Source organism: Elgaria multicarinata, chromosome 6 (assembly GCF_023053635.1).
Source record: "Elgaria multicarinata webbii isolate HBS135686 ecotype San Diego chromosome 6, rElgMul1.1.pri, whole genome shotgun sequence".
NCBI lineage: Eukaryota > Metazoa > Chordata > Lepidosauria > Squamata > Anguidae > Elgaria > Elgaria multicarinata.
In genome coordinates, this window is record NC_086176.1 from 2,298,636 (window position 1) to 2,319,443 (window position 20,808).

General features: G+C 43.2%; 1 protein-coding gene across 2 annotated transcripts in view; it reads left to right on the forward strand.

The window, feature by feature from the left end:
• The window catches only part of ADK (adenosine kinase), a 518,244-nt gene that overhangs the window by 386,046 nt on the left and 111,390 nt on the right, over nt 1–20,808 (forward strand). For both annotated transcript variants that reach the window (XM_063128876.1, XM_063128877.1), the window contains exon 8: nt 5,807–5,842. In XM_063128876.1, the coding sequence (XP_062984946.1) occupies nt 5,807–5,842 (36 nt within the window). The remainder of the gene's footprint in view (nt 1–5,806; nt 5,843–20,808) is intronic.

Genomic DNA, 20,808 nt, shown 5'->3' on the forward strand with positions numbered 1-20,808 from the left:
TAAAAAGGGAAATTGTCCCTGATGAAAGAAAAATTGCAAACAGTATGAAAATCAATTTTTATTATTTATTTAATATTTTTAACCTGTCTTTCAGGGTGCACTGCCCTCACAAGGCAGCTTGCAATAGTACAAAAGTGAGATAGAGAACGAGCAGTAGCTAATGATTTGTAAGCACCAAATAAAGCCCTGGCACAAACACGTTTTCAAGGTTTCTTTGTTTTTTAAGTCAGTACTAATGAAGCAATACACATCTCTGAAGAGGGAATTCCAAAGATGTGGAGCCACCATTGAGAAAGTCCTATCACTAGTCCCTGCCAGTCTAATGGCTCTTGCTGGTGGGTCAGCCAAAGTGTAAGGCTTCTGATTCTGATCTTAATGCTTGGGCAGGCTGATACAGTTACTGTATGTGGTCCAAAACTCTATTTGGCACTTGTTTGGCCACATCTTGAGTATTGTGTCCAGTTCTGGGCAACATACTTCAAGAAGGATGCAGGCAAGCTGGAGCGTGTTCAGAGGAGGGCAGCCAGGATGATCAGGGGTCCGGAAACAAAGCCCTATGAAGAGAGACTGAAACATGTTTAGTCTCATGTTTAGCCTGGAGAAGAGAAGATTGAGGGGAGACATGATAGCACTCTTCAAATACTTAAAAGGTTGTCACACAGAGGAGGGCCAGGATCTCTTCTCAATCATCCCAAAGTGCAGGACACAGAATAATGGGCTGAAGTTACAGGAAGCCAAATTCCGGCTGGACATCAGGAAAACCTTCCTGACTGTTAGAGCAGTACGACAATGGAACCAGTTATCTAGGGAGGTTGTGGGCTCTCCCACACTAGAGGCCTTCAAGAGGCAGCTGGACAGCCATCTGTCAGCTATGCTTTAGGGTGGATCCTGCACGGAGCAGGGGGTTGGACTCGATGACCTTATAGGCCCCTTCCAACTCTACTATTCTATGATTCTATGAACTATTTAGGACTTTAAAGCCAAAATGAGCACCTTGAATTGTGCCCAGAAACTAACAGGCATGTTAGTTATCATTCTGTAAATGATACAGAACAGGAGTTAAGCCAGCCAGAAGGTCCTGATATAATGCTAGTTACCTTTTTATCGCTATCTCTTTTGTTTATCTCCTGTTTCTGATATAAATAGTTGGTGTTGTGCTGAAAAGAGGGGATGAGAGTTAACTTAAATGACAGAATGCAGTTCAACAGTTCAACACTGTTTCCATGCAGTGTGAATTTCCATGTTCTGTTTGGACATGCTTTTTTAAAACTTTGCAGTGCATTTTAATGTTCATTATTGCTAACTAGTTACATTTTTGCTGTTGGGTGCTGCATTAAACCAGTGTTTCAATTTGAAGTGGTGAAAAGAATAGGGACTTTAGGAAAAGGCAGCGATGTGGAAGTCTTCTATTGAAATCCAGTTCACAAAAGCAGTGGGATGGAAGCAGTGAGCTAAAACTGCCTGCTAAAACTATTATCATGCAAGATAAATGACTGAATCATAGGGAAAGTTAATCAAAGATGAAGGGAAAAATACTGTTAAAATTGATCTACCTAATAAAATTCTGTTCTGTTGGGTTTTTTTTGCTTTTGCCGCATGTTGTACTCAAATGAAAATGCTGCAATTCCCCTGGGAATCATAAAGTTTCTGTGAAGATTGTTTATTTCCTTAATCCCATCTCCTTTGTGATTCCTGATGTCAGATATAAAATGGAAAGTGTTTAATATAGAGATTATCATCCTTATTATCACCTGCACTGTCTGTTGTTACCCTACCAGTGGCCATATGTTTCTGCCTCTCTAATGCTAGATTTTAACCTACCCACTTTATTACATAGGTGAAGCCCGGTATGAATTGCCTCTGGGGGTGGTGGTGGGGAGCACAGATGGCAACTGCTTGTTTCATTATCTTGCATTTATTGCAAATCAGAACACTGAAAGGTGTTCTTTTATTTTGAGCTTTTTCGCTATTTGAGTCTGGCCTAATATCACTATTAGCAACAGCCATCGAAGTATCTCACGTAAAGTGCCATTCCTGAACTGGGGTGCTGTCACAGATAGGAAACAAACATGATTTCTGCTCAGTGAGTTTATTGCCTAAAAGTGCTGAATGCAGCTGCAAGAAAAAGAAGGGATAGGAACTCTGATGGGGATGCAGCAAATGCACCAATTAATATAAGCCCGTCTTCTGTGGCAGCCAAGAACGGTCTTCTGAGGGGGTGGGGGAATGGTCTTCAGGAGTGGTGGCAAGAGAAACTGTCTGGCAGAGAGACGGATCTTACCGTTATTGACATAATGCCCTGCAACAGGGTGGGAGGGGGAAGTTCTGTTCACGTCTCTGAAGCACCTCGGAAACAGTCACAGAAACCGGAATGAGAGAACGAATGTATGGCGCACGGTCGGTATGAGTTTGAGGAGAGCGCAAAGGAGGGAAATGTAAAGAAAGAAGTATTGTCAGTGAAGGAAAGTGAAAGATGTTAGCTATTTAGGGTTTCTTACGTTCCGTAATGTAAGGCAGTTAGAACGCTTCTTAAAGGCACATAATTGCAGTGATTTTGGTCTTTCTTTGATAATTACCAATCTCATTTTTTTGACGTCGGGGGAAGCCCAGGATCCCTTCATTCTTTGCTTAGACTGGAGACCCCATTACAGATAAAATATAGCTTGTGTAAACGGAGGATCAGTGCATGATGAATGTCCAGTGGGTTGCAGAACAGGAGAAAAGATTTCAATGTCCACCCTCATGTTCTCCTCAATAGCAGAGTGCCTCATTCCTCAGAAGGGAAACATTGGCTCCTTGCTCCAGAACTGTGACAGGACCTTCCACCTTTGTGGTTGCAATAATAACCACTGTCACAGTTGTTCCAGTATTCCGAAGAAGTTGTTGTCAAATTCATGGAGTGTAAGTCTACCAATGGCTGCTAGAATTCATAGGTATGGGCATTGGGCAACCTCCAGGTTCAGAGGCAGAATGTCACTGAAAACCGGCTGCAACCATGGGAGAGGGCGGGCTTCCTTCATGATGTCCTACTCATGGATTTCACCTGATCGACTACTCTGGGAAGTAGGGTGCTGGGCTAGATGGACCTTTGATTTGATTCACCAGGGGCTCTTCTTCTAGTCTTCTATTAAGAAAGGAGGAAGCTGGATCACCACTACAGCACCAGAGATTTTTGTTTGCACCACAGCAACTGAGGGCCTCTTTGCACATTGCATTGTAAATGTACACCTACAAATGTAAAGTTTCAGTGCAAAAAAAACCAATATTTATCAATCTGAATATCTTATAGATTCACATGGGATGGAGCCAGGATTGGCTGACATCTGTTTTTGCCCTTGAAGTAACCCTGAAGCAGCACCACAGGACAGTGAAGTCCATCTTTCAAATAAAGTACTTGAGCTGGAAATAGCTTTCCCTTCACAGATGTAAGAAAATGTAGTATCCAGGCTTCATGGGCAAATAATAGTTTAACACAGATGTTAATGTCTTTTTGCACCAAGGCTTTTTAATGCCCCCCCCCCCCCCAGATAGATCTCTAACTTCCTATTTCAATTGCATGACTAAAAAATGAAGTTAAAAAGTCATCTGGTTCAAATATGTGGTATTCTTTGGTTCATGTTCCTTTTTTCTGTGAACTTATGGCTCCCATTATTCTTTCGGGAGGCGGGGGTGTGGGTGTGGAGAGGGCTGTTTTCTTTTTGGCATTGTCTGTGTCCCAGTCCCACCTAAGGCCTTCTGGGTTTTATTGTAGTTCATTGTAAGTGCATTACTTTATAGTGGAGGCTTTCAGGCTCCTTCCCGCCACGCCATGTAGGCCTGGGCTTTGTTAATTGCATGCTGTTCTAAGAATACACTGCATGATACCTTTGAACCTTACACTTTGCTTTGACAGCTGGGCTAGCAAATGCCATTGACAACGGGGCTGTAGGAGAGGGAAAAAAACTTTTGTAAGTAAATTGTCAATGTGCCTTACCTTACCAGCACCGAGTTCTTAAGACTGTGATTCAGTTTTCCTGTCAACCTTAGCTCAGGCTAACCTGGGCAGCCTTCTGCTTTTCCAGCATCAGCCCGAGGAAGTGTGCTTTTTCAGCTTATCAGGCTTTATTAGCTTCATTTTCCTGCTTCAATAATCATTTGTTCCCACTTCAGATTCTTGAAATGTCCAACAATATGTCTTTTCTCCAGTGCCTTAGAAATGTGTCCACATTAAATGCTTCCTTAAATTATTTGGAGCAAAATCCACCAGAAAATTCTCCTCCACAATTCCCATTGAAATGAATGGATAATTGTAAACTAACTGCAAAAGTGACTGGGAGATTTGTCAAATATTATTTTCTATTATTAATTAATATGTGATTAGGGAAATAATTATGATACTCTGGAGAGTACTAAAAGCTTTATAAGAAATAAGATTCCATGTATAGAAACAAGTGTGTAACTATTGCATATATTGTTTACTTGTTTTATCTTTTAAATGTTATGTTTTTATCATTTCATTATAAACAATAGATGCAGGTTATCTTCAGCGATTTCTTCATAGTAGAATAGATTAGCTATTATCACCATCCAATCTATGCCTCTATTTAAAAACACTAAGTTTGATTGGAGCCATTAATGTTTAATATCACTAAGAAATAAGTTCTAATTCTCCAGAGCTACTTGAGTTCCTTGAGGAAAGGAGAGTTCAATTGCCTAAAGCTGTGATTAAGACATCAGAATATTTTAAGGGATTCTCCTGATTCTGCTACTAATGATTGGGTGTGTTTTATTTAAATTAGCATGTACTCGGAATGTTAAATCAATGGCAAAGAGCTTTAAAATATCTTAATTTAAGCATCAGGTTAATCCTTGAAAGGCACCATGATGGTTGTTGATTAAGAATAAAATGTAAAGCCATGATCCCTAGAACCAAATTGTGTGGTGAAATAGTGTGGTGCAGTAGACAGACCTTTGAGGAAACTGGAGTTCAAATTCCTGTTCAATTAACACTGAAACGACATGTTACATGTTATACTGGACTGGCATCTCCCATGTTTTCTCCCCCATCTTCCTTGCAATCTTAAGGATAGTTTACCCTGGCTTGCGTTTTTATCACATGATAATTCACCCTCCAGTGGTGTGGTGAGTGAAACTCACAACGTGATGATGTGAACACAGGGTCACTGACCCCAAACTTTGTTGAGGAGAGATGTGTAGGTGCCGTTTTCATAGCAGCCCCACTGCTATGTCCTTTGGGATGTGTTGCAGGAATGACTAGTAGTGATAAGTCCTGTGGTTAACCATACCCTTTTCTGTTAAAGGCCATTAGTCCAAAGTAACTTTGCCAGTGGGGAGGAAATCATGCATTTTGCTTCCTTCATTCATGAAGTGTGTTGATACTTCATTGCTATCTTGTCAGGGGAAGAAGCAGCCTTTTCAGTGCAAGTAACTGAACAACTGTATTTATTTATTTATTACATTTTTATACCGCCCAATAGCTGAAGCTCTCTGGGCGGTTCACAAAAATTAAAACCATGAAGAGCATAAAAACAACCAACAAATTTAAAACACAATTACAAAATACAATATAAAAAGCACAACCAGAATAAAACCACACAGCAAAAATTAATATAGGCTAAAATATGAGATTAAAACAGCAAAGTTTAAATTTAAGTTAAATTAGGTGTTAAAATACTGAGAAAATAAAATATGTGGGCATATTGAGATGATTATGTAAAAGAAGACTGCCTGAATGAGCTTAAAAATGTGTTATTTCTTTATTATCTAGCACTTTATAATTAACTGTTCCTTTTTATTATTATTTCAGGAAGCTGCCACTTTTGCTAGAGAGCAAGGCTTTGAGGTGAGTTAACCTACGCTGCACGCTAAACAGATTCTAAAGGGGTTTTTCCCCCCTTGCTGATAATGAAGTTCTTTTGGACAGTGATTGATGTGCTATTATACTCTCCAAACCTCCTTGCCGTTGCCATAGAAACTTGGCAGTCGTCATGGTTTCTTTGTTCTGCCAGCTCAGTGTTATGACGCACTCTGCTAGGTCTGCACCCAACATCGCCTACAGATGTTATTTATTGAATTTTGAAAAGCCTCTTGGGAAGCTGAGAGGTTGGGCACGGCTTCAAGCTGCCTCTGCAGATACAGGGCCTGTCAGTTTGCTCAGCTAAAAAGCCACCTCATTAGCTGAATTACACTCCATCAGGATCCACTGCTAAAGCAGTGGTGAAGCCAGGCTAAATACTGAAATATAACACCGTTTTAAATAACGCAAACTCTGCCACATGCGGATTATCGTTATGCAAATTAATTTCAATAAGCTTGTATGTGGAATTGTTAAGAACTGATTAACGTAAACCCTGCCTTTTACACACGGCCTCTTTGGGAGGAGAGGGCTGTGCACACACAAGTATTTTCCATCTGCGTTTGCATAAATGTGCAAGCTCTGAACACACACACACACACACACACACACACGGAGTCTCCGTCTTTGTTTAGCCTGTATGTTATATCCAGATAACTTGATCAGGAAAACTAGCAGTTATAAGGCTAGGAGACTGTATCCTAATATGCACTAAATGCTATAATGTTGCAACCAATGTATTTGTGATCCTTGTGGTCCAGTATGCGTGAAACACCTTTCTATTTATTCACCCGCCATTATCTGTTCATCAGGAAAATATATCAAGAAAGCTGATGCTTATACTTTTCCATTCCCACACAGCCAGGAGACCATATACTGATCTGAAACTTTCATTTGGGTCTTGTCAAGTACAGAGGAGGAGGGAGAGATGAACATCTGGGGGGGGTCTCCCCCATTTAGATTGCTTCAAGATAAGTCAAACACACATACATTGTTACCATCACCATTTAAGTGTTAAAACAATATGCTTTGTCGTTTAATTTTGTGTACCATAAATTACGGCATGTACTTTCATAAAAATCAACATTGGGGCTGGGCTGGGGCTTTTAATTTTATTAGTATATACACACACACACACACTTTTGTCAAAAGAAGTGATGATGCAGATCTTCCACTTCCATATTTAGCAAAGAGCAAAACAATTTTTTTGGAATTCATGGTATAGCATAACAGTAAAGAAGGGTAATGTTGTATAAGCCTTGTCCATTCTATGTTTTTATTTCTTCCTTTAGCTGAAAACCTGGGACAGGCCTGGTGTAAATTCACAATGAGGGATGAAATGCCTTTGCCTGCAAAGCACCCTCTGTACTAACATTTCCATTAGCAGTTTTTTAATTCTTCCAGGCACATCCTAAATCTGTGCTTGGAAGTGCTGCACATCCTAAATCTGCCACATTTGATAGCAGTGTATTGCTAAAGGGCACAGCAATTCTGATCTTATCCCATATTGCTCCTTTTCCTTGGAGGCAGCAAGGGACATTTCAGTTCTAACAACAGGGATATATAACGTTTGATAAGTGCCCATTGAGGTGTTTTTTCCCCTGTGGATTTAACACATCTAGCAAAGAGGGGCATAGAAAATGAACCACCATTAAACAGAATGAAAACTAAAGGCAAGTGATGATGGATCAGGGGAGCTAATTGACAGCTATTTGTGAACACTGTCAGAAGCTGTCTGAAATTTCAGTATAAACAATTTTTACCATGTTGGTCCTATACCATAAGAAATATTAAACAAGCACCACCTCTTCTTCTTTAGCTAATATCAGTCTTTCTTAATATCGATGCATACATTTCTGATTTAGGGCAGAGTTGTAAACAACATGATCAGCTATAAGAACATAAGAACAACAGAAGTGCCCTGATGCTGGATCTAGTCCAGCACTCTGTTCACACAGTGGCCAGGGGCCAACAAAGCAAGACATGGTGCAACAGCACCCTCTCACCCATGTTCCCCAGCAACTGATTCGGCTTCCTGACTCAATGAAGAGCAGAAGCAGAGAAGAGCAGCTAGCCCAGCTGAACTAGAAGCTAGTAAAGGAAGCCAGCTCCCAGAGAGAGAGCGATCAGAGCAAGCTAACAGGGTGAGCTAACAGGAGTTTGACAGGGAGAGTGTAGGGGAAGAGGAGACCAAGGCAAGGAGGAGAGAGGCCTCAAGTAAATCCAGGAGGCTGCCAATTCAAAGAGGTTGTGTGCTTGCCATGTGCTCCTGAGTGCTGAGTCAAAGGGTGTGTGGTGAGAGTTGCAGCAGGGCCTGAAGGGGAAGTGGACTGATTGCTGATTGTTGTCGGCCACCCAGTGAGCTCATTCGGCTTCCTGACTCCAAGAAGGGCAGAAGCAGAGAAGAGCAGCTGGCCCAGCTGAATTAGAAACTAGAAAAGGAAGCCAGCTCTCAGAGAGTGAGCGATCAGAGCAAGCGAACAGGGAGAGCTAACAGAAGTTTGATGGGGAGTTCAGCAGGGGAGGTCAAGCGGGAGGTCTCTAACAAAACAAAACAAAAAAATTATTTTTCTTCTCTTAAGACATACTCATATAGTTGTGCACCTTCAGAGAGGACAGGACAAAGCACAGGCAATTCCACTATAATCAGAAAGGGGGGAAAAACAGAAATAGATAATATGGACAGAAAGGAGTCTCTAGCGGTGGTGACCTGCAAAGTGTGTGCAGTGTTTGTGTTCCTGCCGGAGAGTGACATGGTGTACACCTGCAACAACTGCAAGAAAAAGTGAGAGGACTTGAGTGGCAAGTATCCACCCTCCAAGGATTAAGAGAAGTTGAGGAGTTCTTAGACAGAACAGTGGAACTGCAACAACAAGAAGCACAAGAGATTGAAGAGCAACAGCAAGCTGAAGCGAAAGTGGAGTATGCTGAAGTGAGGAAAGCCAATGAATAGGAAATTCCCTGGAAAAGAGTGACAGTTAGAAGAACTAGAAGGCATTCTGCGTGGAAGCATTAGAGTTAAGTAACTGCTTTCAGCTACTGGAGGCTGAGACTGGGGGACAGTCTGAAGAGGAAGAATTACTGGAGACACCATGCAACAGTGAACAAGAAGCAGAAGTTCGGTCGACCAAGAAGAAGAGAAGAGTAGTTGTTGTGGGAGACTCCCTGCTGTGTGGGATTGAAGCCCAAGTATGTCGTGAAGACCCATGGACTCGCCAGGTATGCTGTCTCCCTGGAGCACAGATTAGAAATGTGACTGAAGGGTTACTGAAGATCATAAAGCCCACGGACACATACCCTTTTCTTCTCATCCAGAGAGCTTCGGCTATGGGCGGTATATAAATGTAATAAATAATAATAATAATAATAATAATAATAATAATAATAATAATAATAATAATAATAATAATCCATGTGTGAACAAATTATGTTGCCAAGTGGAGCTATGAAGAAATCATGTCAGACTTTGAAGTTCTGGGAAGGAAACTGAAGAACTACCTGGGGGCCAGGTAGTTTTCTCATCCATCCTCCCAGTTCTTGGAAGAGGATTAGAAGGGGAAAGAAAAATACTCCGGATGAACGACTGGCTACGAAGGTGGTGCCGAAGTGAGAGTTTTGGATTCTGGGACCATGGGCTACGCTACTTGGAAGATGGACTGCTGGCAAGGGATGGGTTGCACCTCACAAGGTCTGGAAAGAATGTGTTTGGCCACAGCATGAAGAACTTGATCAGGAGGGCTTTAAACTGAACCTTATGTGGGCGGGCGACATAAACTTTGAGACAACAATGGATGAAGGCCCATACACCTCAATACAGAGAACAACACGTACACGTGTAATACACGTACTCTGGATTTTAGGAGAGCTGATTTTAATATTACACAGCTCCAATAGTGCCCCAAAATAGTGTCCACAACAATGTAGGAACAAAGCCAGACTTAATACACGTACTCTGGATTTTAGGAAAGCTGATTTTAATAAACTCAGAACTATGATAAGTAAGGTCTCATGGCAAGTGAGCCTAATGAGAAAAGGAGTACAAGATGGGTGGGAGTATTTAAAAAAGGAAATTTTAAAGGCACAATTACAAACAATTCCAACAAGGGAAAAAGAAAGAAGACAACAGAAGAAACCAATGTGGCTCCACAAAAAGCTTAGAGATGACCTGAATACGAAAAAGGATACATATAGGAAGTGGAAGGAAGGCCAGGCTACAAAAGAAGAGTACAGACAGGTAGCACAGAAGCGCTGAAATGGTGTCAGGAAGGCTAAAGCTGAGAATGAGCTGAGATTAGCAAGGGATGCTAAAAGCAATAAAAAGCCTTTCTTCAGATATGTGAGTAGTAAAAGACAGAGGAAAGAAATGGTGGTTCAACTGCTTAATGAGGATGGCAAATTGATAACAGATGACAAAGAAAAGGCTGAAGTGCTCAATTCCTACTTTGCCTCAGTCATCTTTGCGAAATCATGGAAGACGGGTGAGCTGCCGGATGACTGGAGGAGGGCTAATGTTGCCCCTATATTCAAAAAGGGCAAAAAGGAGGAACCTGGGGACTACAGACTAGTCAGTCTGACATCCATCCCTGGGAAAATTTTGTAACAGGTTATAAAGAAGTCAGTCTATAAGCACCTTGAAATCAATGCAGTGATTATTAGAAGCCAACATGGATTTGTCAGGAACAAATCCTGACAGACTAATTTGATCTCATTTTTTGATTGGGTAACCTCCCTTGTGGACTGTGGGAATGCTGGGGACATCATATATCTTGACTTCAGCAAAGCTTTGACAAAGTACCCCATGATATTCTGATTAACAAACTAGCTAAAATTGGGCTAGATGGAACAACTATTAGGTGGATTCACAGTTGGCTACAGAATCGGACTCAAAGAGTGCTTATCAACAGTACTTTCTCTGACTGGGGGAGGTAACGAGTGGGGTATCGCAGGGCTCAGTCCTGGGCCCAGTGCTCTTCAACATTTTTGATTTGGACGAGGAGGTGCAGGGAACGCTTATCAAATTTGCAGATGACACCAAATTAGGTGGGATAGCTGAGTGTTCTTCATCGTGGTGTCTGTGCATCACACATATGGGCTTTGCGCCTGCGCAGAGACCAAACCGTAACCTTACATATCTAAGTGGAATGTTTTTGGCGGGAACCCCTCCTCCACGATACCGCGCATGTCCACGGAGTTCCCGCCCTTACCTCAGTTCTTCGTCGTCCGCCATTGTGCCTAGACCTATAGAACCGAGCCTCTAGCGTTTCCCCCCCAGTATTCTTCCTTAATCTTTTAAATCCTCTTTTCTCTTTCGTTCTTTCGTATTTCTTCTTCTCTCTCTTATCTAAAAAAATAAAATAAACAAATTGTAGTTAGTTAAATTCTCCTCAGCGACTTTGTCGCGGGCGCCTGAGCTGCATGGCAGTGAAGGCCCCTTTTCGTAAATGCGTTAAGTGTGGGGCTAAGCTTCCCCCTACAGACGGGCACTCCCTGTGTGTTCTTTGTTTGGGTGAAGGCCGCAAAGTAGAGGCCTGCCACCATTGCATGGCATTTATTAAGCAAACCAGAAAGAACAGAACAGATCGCCTCCGTGCCATTTTGTGGGAAAAAGCTCTTAGAGCCACAGAGGCACCAAACATGGACAAAACGACTACTGAAAAGTCCGTTGCAGACCGTAGCACCGAAGTGTGCGATGAAACCAGAGCGAATAGTAGGGCATTGATACCCCTCACACCTGGACGGTCGTTAGCGAGTTCCGCAGCCAAGAAGATCACAAAAAAGGCCAGAACTCCTAAATCTTCCTCTGAGATAGAGAAGAAGAGGAAGAAAAAGAAAAGGGATGCAGGAAAGCCTTCACCAAGGTCTTCCCGACCCTCTAAGCTGACTCAAAGTCATTCGACTCCGCCGTCCGTACCGACAGCTTCCGCAACTGTCTCGGTACCGAGACCTAAGTCGTTACCAAAACCTCACTCGGTACCGACAACTACGCTACCGACCCATCCTCCAAGTCTATCAGAGGGTGAGATACGGGACTCGGCATCCGCAGCTTCTTTTAGAGACCCTGTAGGGCTCTTAGAGACCGAAGAGATCGCTCCTCTGTCACAACCATTGCCAAGACTGACGATTACGGAGCGCACGCCAAGACGTGAGTGGGATAGAGCCTCCCAGTATTCTGAGCACCAGTCAAGGCATGATTATTATGACTGGGACTACTATCGCCCGCGAAGATACTTTCATCATGATCAGGGTTGCCAATACCCACCTGAGGCTTATTTTGCACAACCGCCACCAACATCTAGGGTATTCCAAATACCATTGCCACCACCTCCATCCCATCAAGTGTCTCCTACATCTACTCATTGACGCGCTCCTTCGATACCGGCATCTATAACCGCTACGGTACCGAACCAACAACTGGACCCAGAACATGAACAACTGAATTTAATTACGTTGTCCTCACCCGAGGACGATTATCCATCCGATCCCGAGTCTAGAATATCAATTACGCCATCGGTACCATCACCAGAGGATACCATACACACACAAGATCCATCGTCACCGTCGGAAGACATGGGCAGATTTTCTGAACATATGCTAAGAATGGCCCAAGCACTTGGTTTGGACATTCAACAATCAGATGAGCCTATGGATGATCCCATTTACGATGTTTTTTGTACTAAAACGAACACAACAGTGGCTATTCCCCTTCCACCTGCTTTGAAACAAACAGCACAGCTGTCATGGAAGACACCAGCCTCTACTCCAGCTACTTCAAGGAGATTAGAGACACTCTACCGTATTCAAGAGGGGGATGCCGGGTTTTTAGCGCAACATCCAAAACCCAATTCTATTGTTGTAGAATCAGCCCAGGGTCAGTCTCAAAGGGTTCATTCTGCCCCCGTCGATAAAGAGGGAAGGAAGTTAGACCTCACAGGTAGAAGAGTTTATTCCTCTGCATCTCTTGGTATTCGAGCCTCTACTTACCAGGCAACGATGGCTCGATACCAACTCTTCCTCTGGGAGAAAGTAGGTTCACTTTGTGATTATCTCCCAGAGGATAAGAGAGAGTTGGCTAGAGTTTTTCAGGCCGAAGCCTCGGCTATAGCGAAACAACAGCTGTCTACCGCAAGGCATCAGGTCGACTGTCATTCAAAGAGCATGATGGGTGCTATATCCTTGAGAAGACACGCATGGCTTAGGTCTGCTAATTTAACTTATGAGACTAAGTCCAGAATTGAGAACATGCCCTTCGATGGGGAGGGATTGTTCAATACCAAAACTGACGACACTTTAGATTCTATCTATAAGGCACGCACAACTGCAAAAAAGATGGGATTTTCTGCTCCTCCGGTACAGTACAAACCGAGAAGTTGGACGAGGCCACCTATGCAACAACAGCAGCAACAGCGTTCTCAATACCAAGGGCAACCGAGACAACAACAGCACCAACTCCAAAGAAAGAGACCCTATCACGGTCGCTTCCAGCAAGACAAACGCCAACCCGACTTCAATAAGAAGCAGCGGGTTTGACTCCTTCTCCCCAGACCCACCACCCTTTGCGAACCGCCTAGCACCGTTTTACCATCATTGGGAGTCAATAACATCAGACTCCTGGGTGCTCACTATCATCAAATCGGGGTATGCCATCGAGCTCGATGTCCTCCCTCCTTCTTCGGGGGTGAGAGTAACAGCGCCATCCCCTCCTCTGCTTCTCGAGGTACAAACCCTACTAGCGAAGGGAGCTATCTCTCCCGTACCCGCAGAGGAAGTCAACCAGGGTTTTTTCTCGCATTACTTCACAGTCCCGAAGAAAGATGGAGGTCTTCGACCGATCATGGACTTAAGGCAATTAAACAAATACATCACCCCGAAAAAGTTCCGTATGACAACGGTTACTTCCATTCTACAACTGCTACACAAAGGAGTTTGGTTCGCTGTGGTGGATCTGAAGGATGCGTACTTCCACATCTCCATCACGAAGTCGCATCAAGCTTACCTGAGATTCGGAATCGGCGTGCTCCAGTTCCAGTTCACCGTCCTTCCATTCGGGTTATCCACGGCACCGAGGGTCTTCACGAAGGTGATGGCAGTGGTGTGCGCTCACCTAAGACAAAAAGGAATTTACATATACCCGTACTTAGACGATTGGCTTCTGGTGGCAGACAGCAGTTACACGCTCCAGAGAGACATATTAACCACTCTCAACCTGTTGGACTCGTTAGGTCTATGGGTCAACGAGGAGAAATCCATCTTGACCCCACATCAGAAGTTGGACTTTATAGGGGTAACCCTATCGTCTCGAGACGGGCAAGCATACCTGCCCTCTACCAGAGCAGACACCCTTCGGGATTTAGTCATCGCTACCGAGAGCCGTCTAAAGGTCTCGGCATGGACAATCCAAAGACTGCTAGGCTTAATGGCAGCCACCACCGCAGTGATCAAGCTTGCAAGACTCAGAATGAGGATCTTGCAGGGGTGGTTTTTAAGAACATTCGACCTTCGACGCAATGCCCGCCGGACTTACCTGTTGATTCCGAGGCAAGTAAGAGCATCTCTGAAGTGGTGGCTATCGATGAAGAATCTTTTGGAGGGAGTTTCGTTTCAACAAGAAGCCCCTTCGATAACGATTACGACGGATGCTTTGTTGACCGGATGGGGGGCACATTGCAACTCCCTTACCGCTCAAGGTCGCTGGCCTCCTTCTCAGAGGGAACAGCACATCAACCACCTAGAACTCTTAGCGGTGGAAAATGCAATAAAGACCTTCGCACAAATTATCAAAGGCCGAAACGTCCTGATCGCGACGGACAACACCACCGTAGTGGCATACATCAACAGACAGGGTGGAACAAGATCACACCCCCTGAACCGATCGGCACTCAGAATTTGGAACTGGTGCATAAAGAGAAATACTTACCTGACTGCGATCCACGTAGCAGGGAAGGAGAACACCATTGCAGACTCCCTCAGCAGATCCTTCCACGTCGACCACGAGTGGGAGCTCGATACCGAGACAAGAGAAGACCTTTTTCGGTACTGAGGACAACCTGCTGTCGATGTCTTTGCTACCGAAGAAAACGCAACTTGCTCCAAGTTCTGCAGCAGAGCAGGAAGAGGAAAGGACTCTTTAGGAGACGCTTTCACCAGAACTTGGAAAGGAGATCTTCTTTACATCTTTCCACCCTTTCCACTGTTAACGAAAGTACTAGCCAAAATTCAGATGGACAGGTCGGATTGCATCCTCATCACACCGTGGTGGCCTTGACAGATGTGGTTCTCTCACGCCCTTCAACTGTCGAACGGGAATTACATCAGACTCCCGTCGATACCGACGCTGCTGTCTCGACACCAGGGCAGGGTTCGACATTCAGATCTGTCGACCCTCAAGATGACGGCGTGGAGGATAACAACCACTCCTCCCCTCGTATAGAGAAATTAACTGTAGACCATATATTGTTGGCTTCACTAAAGCCTTCAACAAGAAAGTCTTACGCAGCAAAGTGGCAAAGATTTCAGAAAGTTGCCTTAGAGAATAATCAATCACCGGAATCTTGCCCTTTAGCATTGATCCTCAATTATCTTTTGACACTTTACCAGCAGGGACTCAAACTCACCTCAATCAGAGTCCACTTAGCCGCTATTACAGCGTATCATCAAGGCTTGGATGGTTTTTCACCTTTTACACATCCAACATCGAGGAAATTCTTAAAAGGACTTAAGAATACGATACCGACAGTAAGGAACATCGTTCCTCCATGGAGCCTGTCAGTTGTATTACAATCACTGACAAGGAAACCCTTTGAGCCTATGGCTTCGACGGACCTTAGACTCTTAACATTCAAGACTGTCTTCTTGGTGGCCATTACATCGGCGAGACGTGCAAGTGAGCTTAAAGCTCTCAGAATAGATGCTCCTTACACTATCTTTCACAAGGACAAGGTTGTGCTACGCACAGACCCTGCCTTTCTGCCTAAGGTAGTATCAACCTTTCATCTGTCCCAACACATCACTTTACCAGCCTTCTTCCCGAATCCTGCAACACCTGTTGAGTCTTCATTACATACACTTGATGTGAGAAGAGCTCTTGCTTTTTACAAGGCTAGGACAGAGAATTTTAGGAAAACAAATCAATTGTTTGTTTGTTATGGAGAGCCTGCTAAAGGACTCCCTGTGTCTTGCCAGCGATTGTCACGCTGGATTGTAGAGACGATTGAGCTTGCCTACTCTATTTCCAAACTAGAGCTGTTGAAGCCTGTGACAGCTCACTCTACTAGAGCCCTCGCAACATCTGTTGCCTTCAGCAGAGGTGTTCCCTTGACAGACGTCTGTAGAGCTGCAATGTGGTCCACTCCGTCCACGTTTGTTAGACACTACAGCTTGGACACCCGTGCGAGACAGGACTGCTCATTTGGAAGGACAGTGCTTTCTGAGATCTTCAGATGATGCACCAACCCACCTCCAAAGGTATGTCAGCTTGCTACTCGCCCATATGAGTGATGCATAGAGACCACGAAGAAGAAATGCAGGTTGCTTACCTGTAACTGTAGTTCTTCGAGTGGTCATCTATGCATTCACACAACCCACCCACCATCCCCGCTTGGTGGTGTGAAACTTACAAATGACACAGTTATATGTGGAATGTACTTTATTATAATTACACTCATGTTTATGGGGGCACAATGTCGGACTCCTGTAAACTGAGGTAAGGGCGGGAACCCCATGGACGTGCGCGGTAGCGTGGAGGAGGGGTTCCCGCCAAAAACGTTCCACTTAGCTATGTAAGGTTCCGGTTCGGTCTCTGCGCAGGCGCAAAGCCCATATGTGTGAATGCATAGATGACCACTCGAAGAACTACAGTTACAGGTAAGCAACCTGCATATCTTGATAGGCTGGAGTGCTGGGCTGAAAACAACAGAATGAAATTTAATAGGGATAAATACCAAGTTCTACATCTAGGAAATAGAAACCAAATGCCCAGTTACAAGATGGGGGATACTTGGCTCAGCAATACTACAAACGAGAAGGATCTTGGAATTGTTGTGGATCACAAGCTGAATAGGAGCCAACAGTGCAATATGGCTGCAAGAAAGGCCAATGCTATTTTGGGCTGCATTAATAGAAGTATAGCTTCCAAATCGCGTGAGGTACTGGTTCCTCTCTATTCGGCCCTGGTTAGGCCTCATCTAGAGTATTGCCTCCAGTTCTGGGCGAGCTCTGGTGCTGTGTGTAAATAAACGATGAACGTTTTATTTTTGGAACGATGTAAAAACGCTTGATGTTTCAGATTCAGAAGAATCCTCCCTCAGGAGCTAAAACAAATAGATTACACAACCATTATTTAATATAAAAGAAAAAGAAAAAGAACAACACCCATACAAATATAATTGAAAATTTGGATATCTATAATATAGTTTTTTGTTCTAGCAGCTACAATACTATGCATATCTATCAGTGTTTATTCACACAACCCAGAAAATTTGTTAGTTCTGATAGCAGGACACACAACAAACGCTGAGGCTTCTTGAGCAAGCGAACTGTGTTTGCAGTTTTGCAGCTTGTCCGTCCTTTTTTCTTATTACAGGTTGGTCAAAATATGTATATGTAACTGGTATTTTTAATCTTGTCGCCAGATTTTCTTGTATAACTAATTAGTTTTCCTCAGTTTACTTCATGTTGTGGTCTAACAGTTAATGAAGCAGTTTAAAAGAAGGACTAGAATATATCACATGTTTGAAAAAGAGCAGTTTATGATTTTCAATTTGTTGTGTATTACTTGTTTCTTAAATATACTAGATGTAATTTTTAGATAAATGACAATAGATAACTATGTTTTAATTAAGTTTTTTAGTTAAGAATCTGCTCAGTTGGAGCCAAGACTGATAGATATGCATAGTATTGTAGTTGCTAGAAAGAAAAACTATATTATTATAGATATCCAAATTTTCAATTATATTTGTATAGGTGTTGTTCTTGTTCTTTTTCTTTTATATTAAATAATGGTTTTGTAATCTATTTGTATTAGCTCCTGAGGAAGGATTCTTCTGAATCCGAAATGTCAAGCGTCTTTACATCATTACAAAAATAAAATGTTCATTGTTTATTTACACACAGCACCGGAGCTCGTCTCTCTTTCTTCCACCTCCTTACTGTTGCCAATTCCCTTCACCTACCAGTCCAGTTCTGGGCACCATACTTCAAGAAGGATGCAGACAAGCTGGAGCGTGTTCAGAGGAGGGCAACCAGGTTGATCAGGGGTCTGGAAACAAAGCCCTGTGAAGAGAGACTGAAACAACTGGGCATGTTTAGCCTGGAGAAGAGAAGATCAAGGGGAGACATGATAGCACTCTTCAAATACTTAAAAGGTTGTCACACAGAGGAGGGCCAGGATCTCTTCTCGGCCATCCCAGAGTGCAGGACATGGAATAATGGGCTCAAGTTAAAGGAAGCCAGATTCCAGCTGGACATCAGGAAAAACTTCTTGACTGTTAGAGCAGTATGACAATGGAACCAGTTACCTAGGGAGATTGTGGGCTCTCCCACACTAGAGGCATTTAAGTGGCAGCTGGACAACCATCTGTCAACTATGCTTTAGGGCGGATTCCTGCATTGAACAGGTGGTTGGACTTGATGGCCTTATAGGCCCCTTCCAACTCTACTATTCTATGATTCTATGGCCATAGCTAGACGTAAGGTTTATCCCAGGATTGTCCTGGGGTCAAACCTGTTCATCTAAGTGCCACACAAGGCATCCAAGTGCTCAGGCAGGGTTGAACCCGGGATGATCCTGGGATAAACTTTAGGTCTAGCTACGGCCTATGGTGCACATAGGCTTACTGCCTCGAATACTGGAGATAGCACAGGACCATCAGGGCTAGTAGCCTTTGCCTCCAGGAATTTATCCAACCCGTCTTTAAAACCATCCAGATTGGTGGCCATCACTACATCTTGTGGTAGTGAGTTCCATAATTTAACTATGCACTGTGTGAAGAAGTACTTCCTTTTATTTGTCCTGGATCTCCCACCAATCAGCTTCATTTTGAGAGAGGGAGAAAAATGTCTCCCTAGCCACATTCTCCACACCATGCATAATTTTGTACACCTCTATCAGGTCTCCCCTTAGCCTCCTTTTTCCAAGCTAAATGATCCCAGCTGATGTAACCTTCCCTCATAGGGGAGATGCTCCAGCCCCTTAATCATTTTAGTTTGTTTATTTATTTTTTATTTATTACATTTATATACCGCCCCATAGCCGAAGCTCTCTGGGTGGTTTACAAAACCAGTTGCCCTTTTCTGCACTTTTTCCAGCTCTATAATATCCTTTTTTAGGTTTGGTGACCAGAACTGTACACAGTATTTTACGGCCTGAGGATTATCCGAGGCAAATGGAGGGGTCATCCCTGCCTGCTCGTGGGATCCCCTGTGTGTCATTTGGATGCACAGGGATGATCCCGGAATGATCCCAGGATATACTGTAAGCCTGGTCTAGCCATGGCCTAAGTGTGGTCACACCATAGATTTGAATAATGACAGTATGATACTAGCACTTTTATTTTCAATTCCTTTTCTTATAATGCCTAATATGGAGTTTGCCTTCTTTACAGCGGCCGCACACTGGGTGGACATTTTCATCGAGCAGTCCACCACAATCCCAAGATCTCTTTCTTGTTCAGTCACCACCAGCTCAATTCCTATTGGGTTATACTTGAAGTTGGGCTTTTTTGCATCACCTTACACTTGCTTACATTGAACCACATCTGCCATTTGGATGCCCACTCTCCCAACTTGGAGAGATCCCTTTGGAGCTCTTCACAATCCCTTTGTGTTTTAACAACCTTAAATAATTTGGTGTCGTCAGCAAACTTGGCCACTTCACTGCTCATTCCTAATTCCAGATCATTTATGAACAAGTTGGAAAGAATTGGTCCCAATACCAATCCATGTGGGACCCCACCATTGGGAGAATTAATCATTTATTCCGACACTCTGCTTTCTGTTCTTTACTGATCCATAAGAGGACCTCTCCTCTTATTCCATGTCTGCTAAATTTATTCAGGAGTCTTTGGTGGGGGACTTTATCAAAAGCCTTTTGGAAATCCAAGTAAACCATGTCCACCAGATCACCCCGACTACATGTTTGTTGACACTCTCAAAGAATTCTAGTAGATTAGTAAGACAGGACTTACCTTTGCAGAAGCCATGCTGATTCTTCTTCAGTAGGACCTGCCCTTCTATATGCTTACTAATTTTGTCTTTAATAATGCTTTCAACCAATTTACCTTTATTATTATTATTATTTATTTATATAGCACCATCAATGTACATGGTGCTGTACAGATAACACAGTACATAGCAAGACCCTGCCGCATAGGCTTACAATCTAATAAGTTGTAGTAAACAATAAAGAGGGAAGGAGAATGCAAACAGGCACAGGGAAGTGTAAACAGGCACCGGGTAGGGTAAAGCTAACAGTATAGAGTCAGAACAAACTCAATATTTGAAGGCTATAGGGAAAAGAAAAGTTTTTAGCTGAGTTTTAAAAGCAGTGATTGAGTTTGTAGTTCTCAAGTGTTCTGGAAGAGCGTTCCAGATGTCAAGCTAACCAACCTATAATTTCCTGGTCTCCCCCTGGATCCCTTTTTGAAAATTGGTGTTACATTGTCCATCTTCCAGTCCTCTGGTACAGAGGCTGAGCTTAGGGACATGTTGCAAATTTTTGTGAGGAGGTCCACAATTTCATATTTGAGGAGGTCCACAATTTCATATTTGAGTTGTTTGAGAACTCTAGGATGGATGCCATCTGGCCTGGTGATTTATTTGCTTTCAATTTGTCGTTGAAATTCAGAACTTCATCTTTTGTCACTACTATTTGCCTCAGTTCCTCAGACTCCCTTCCTGAAAACATCAGTTCAGGCACAGGCATCTGTCCTGTATCCTCTGCAGTGAACACCGATGCAAAT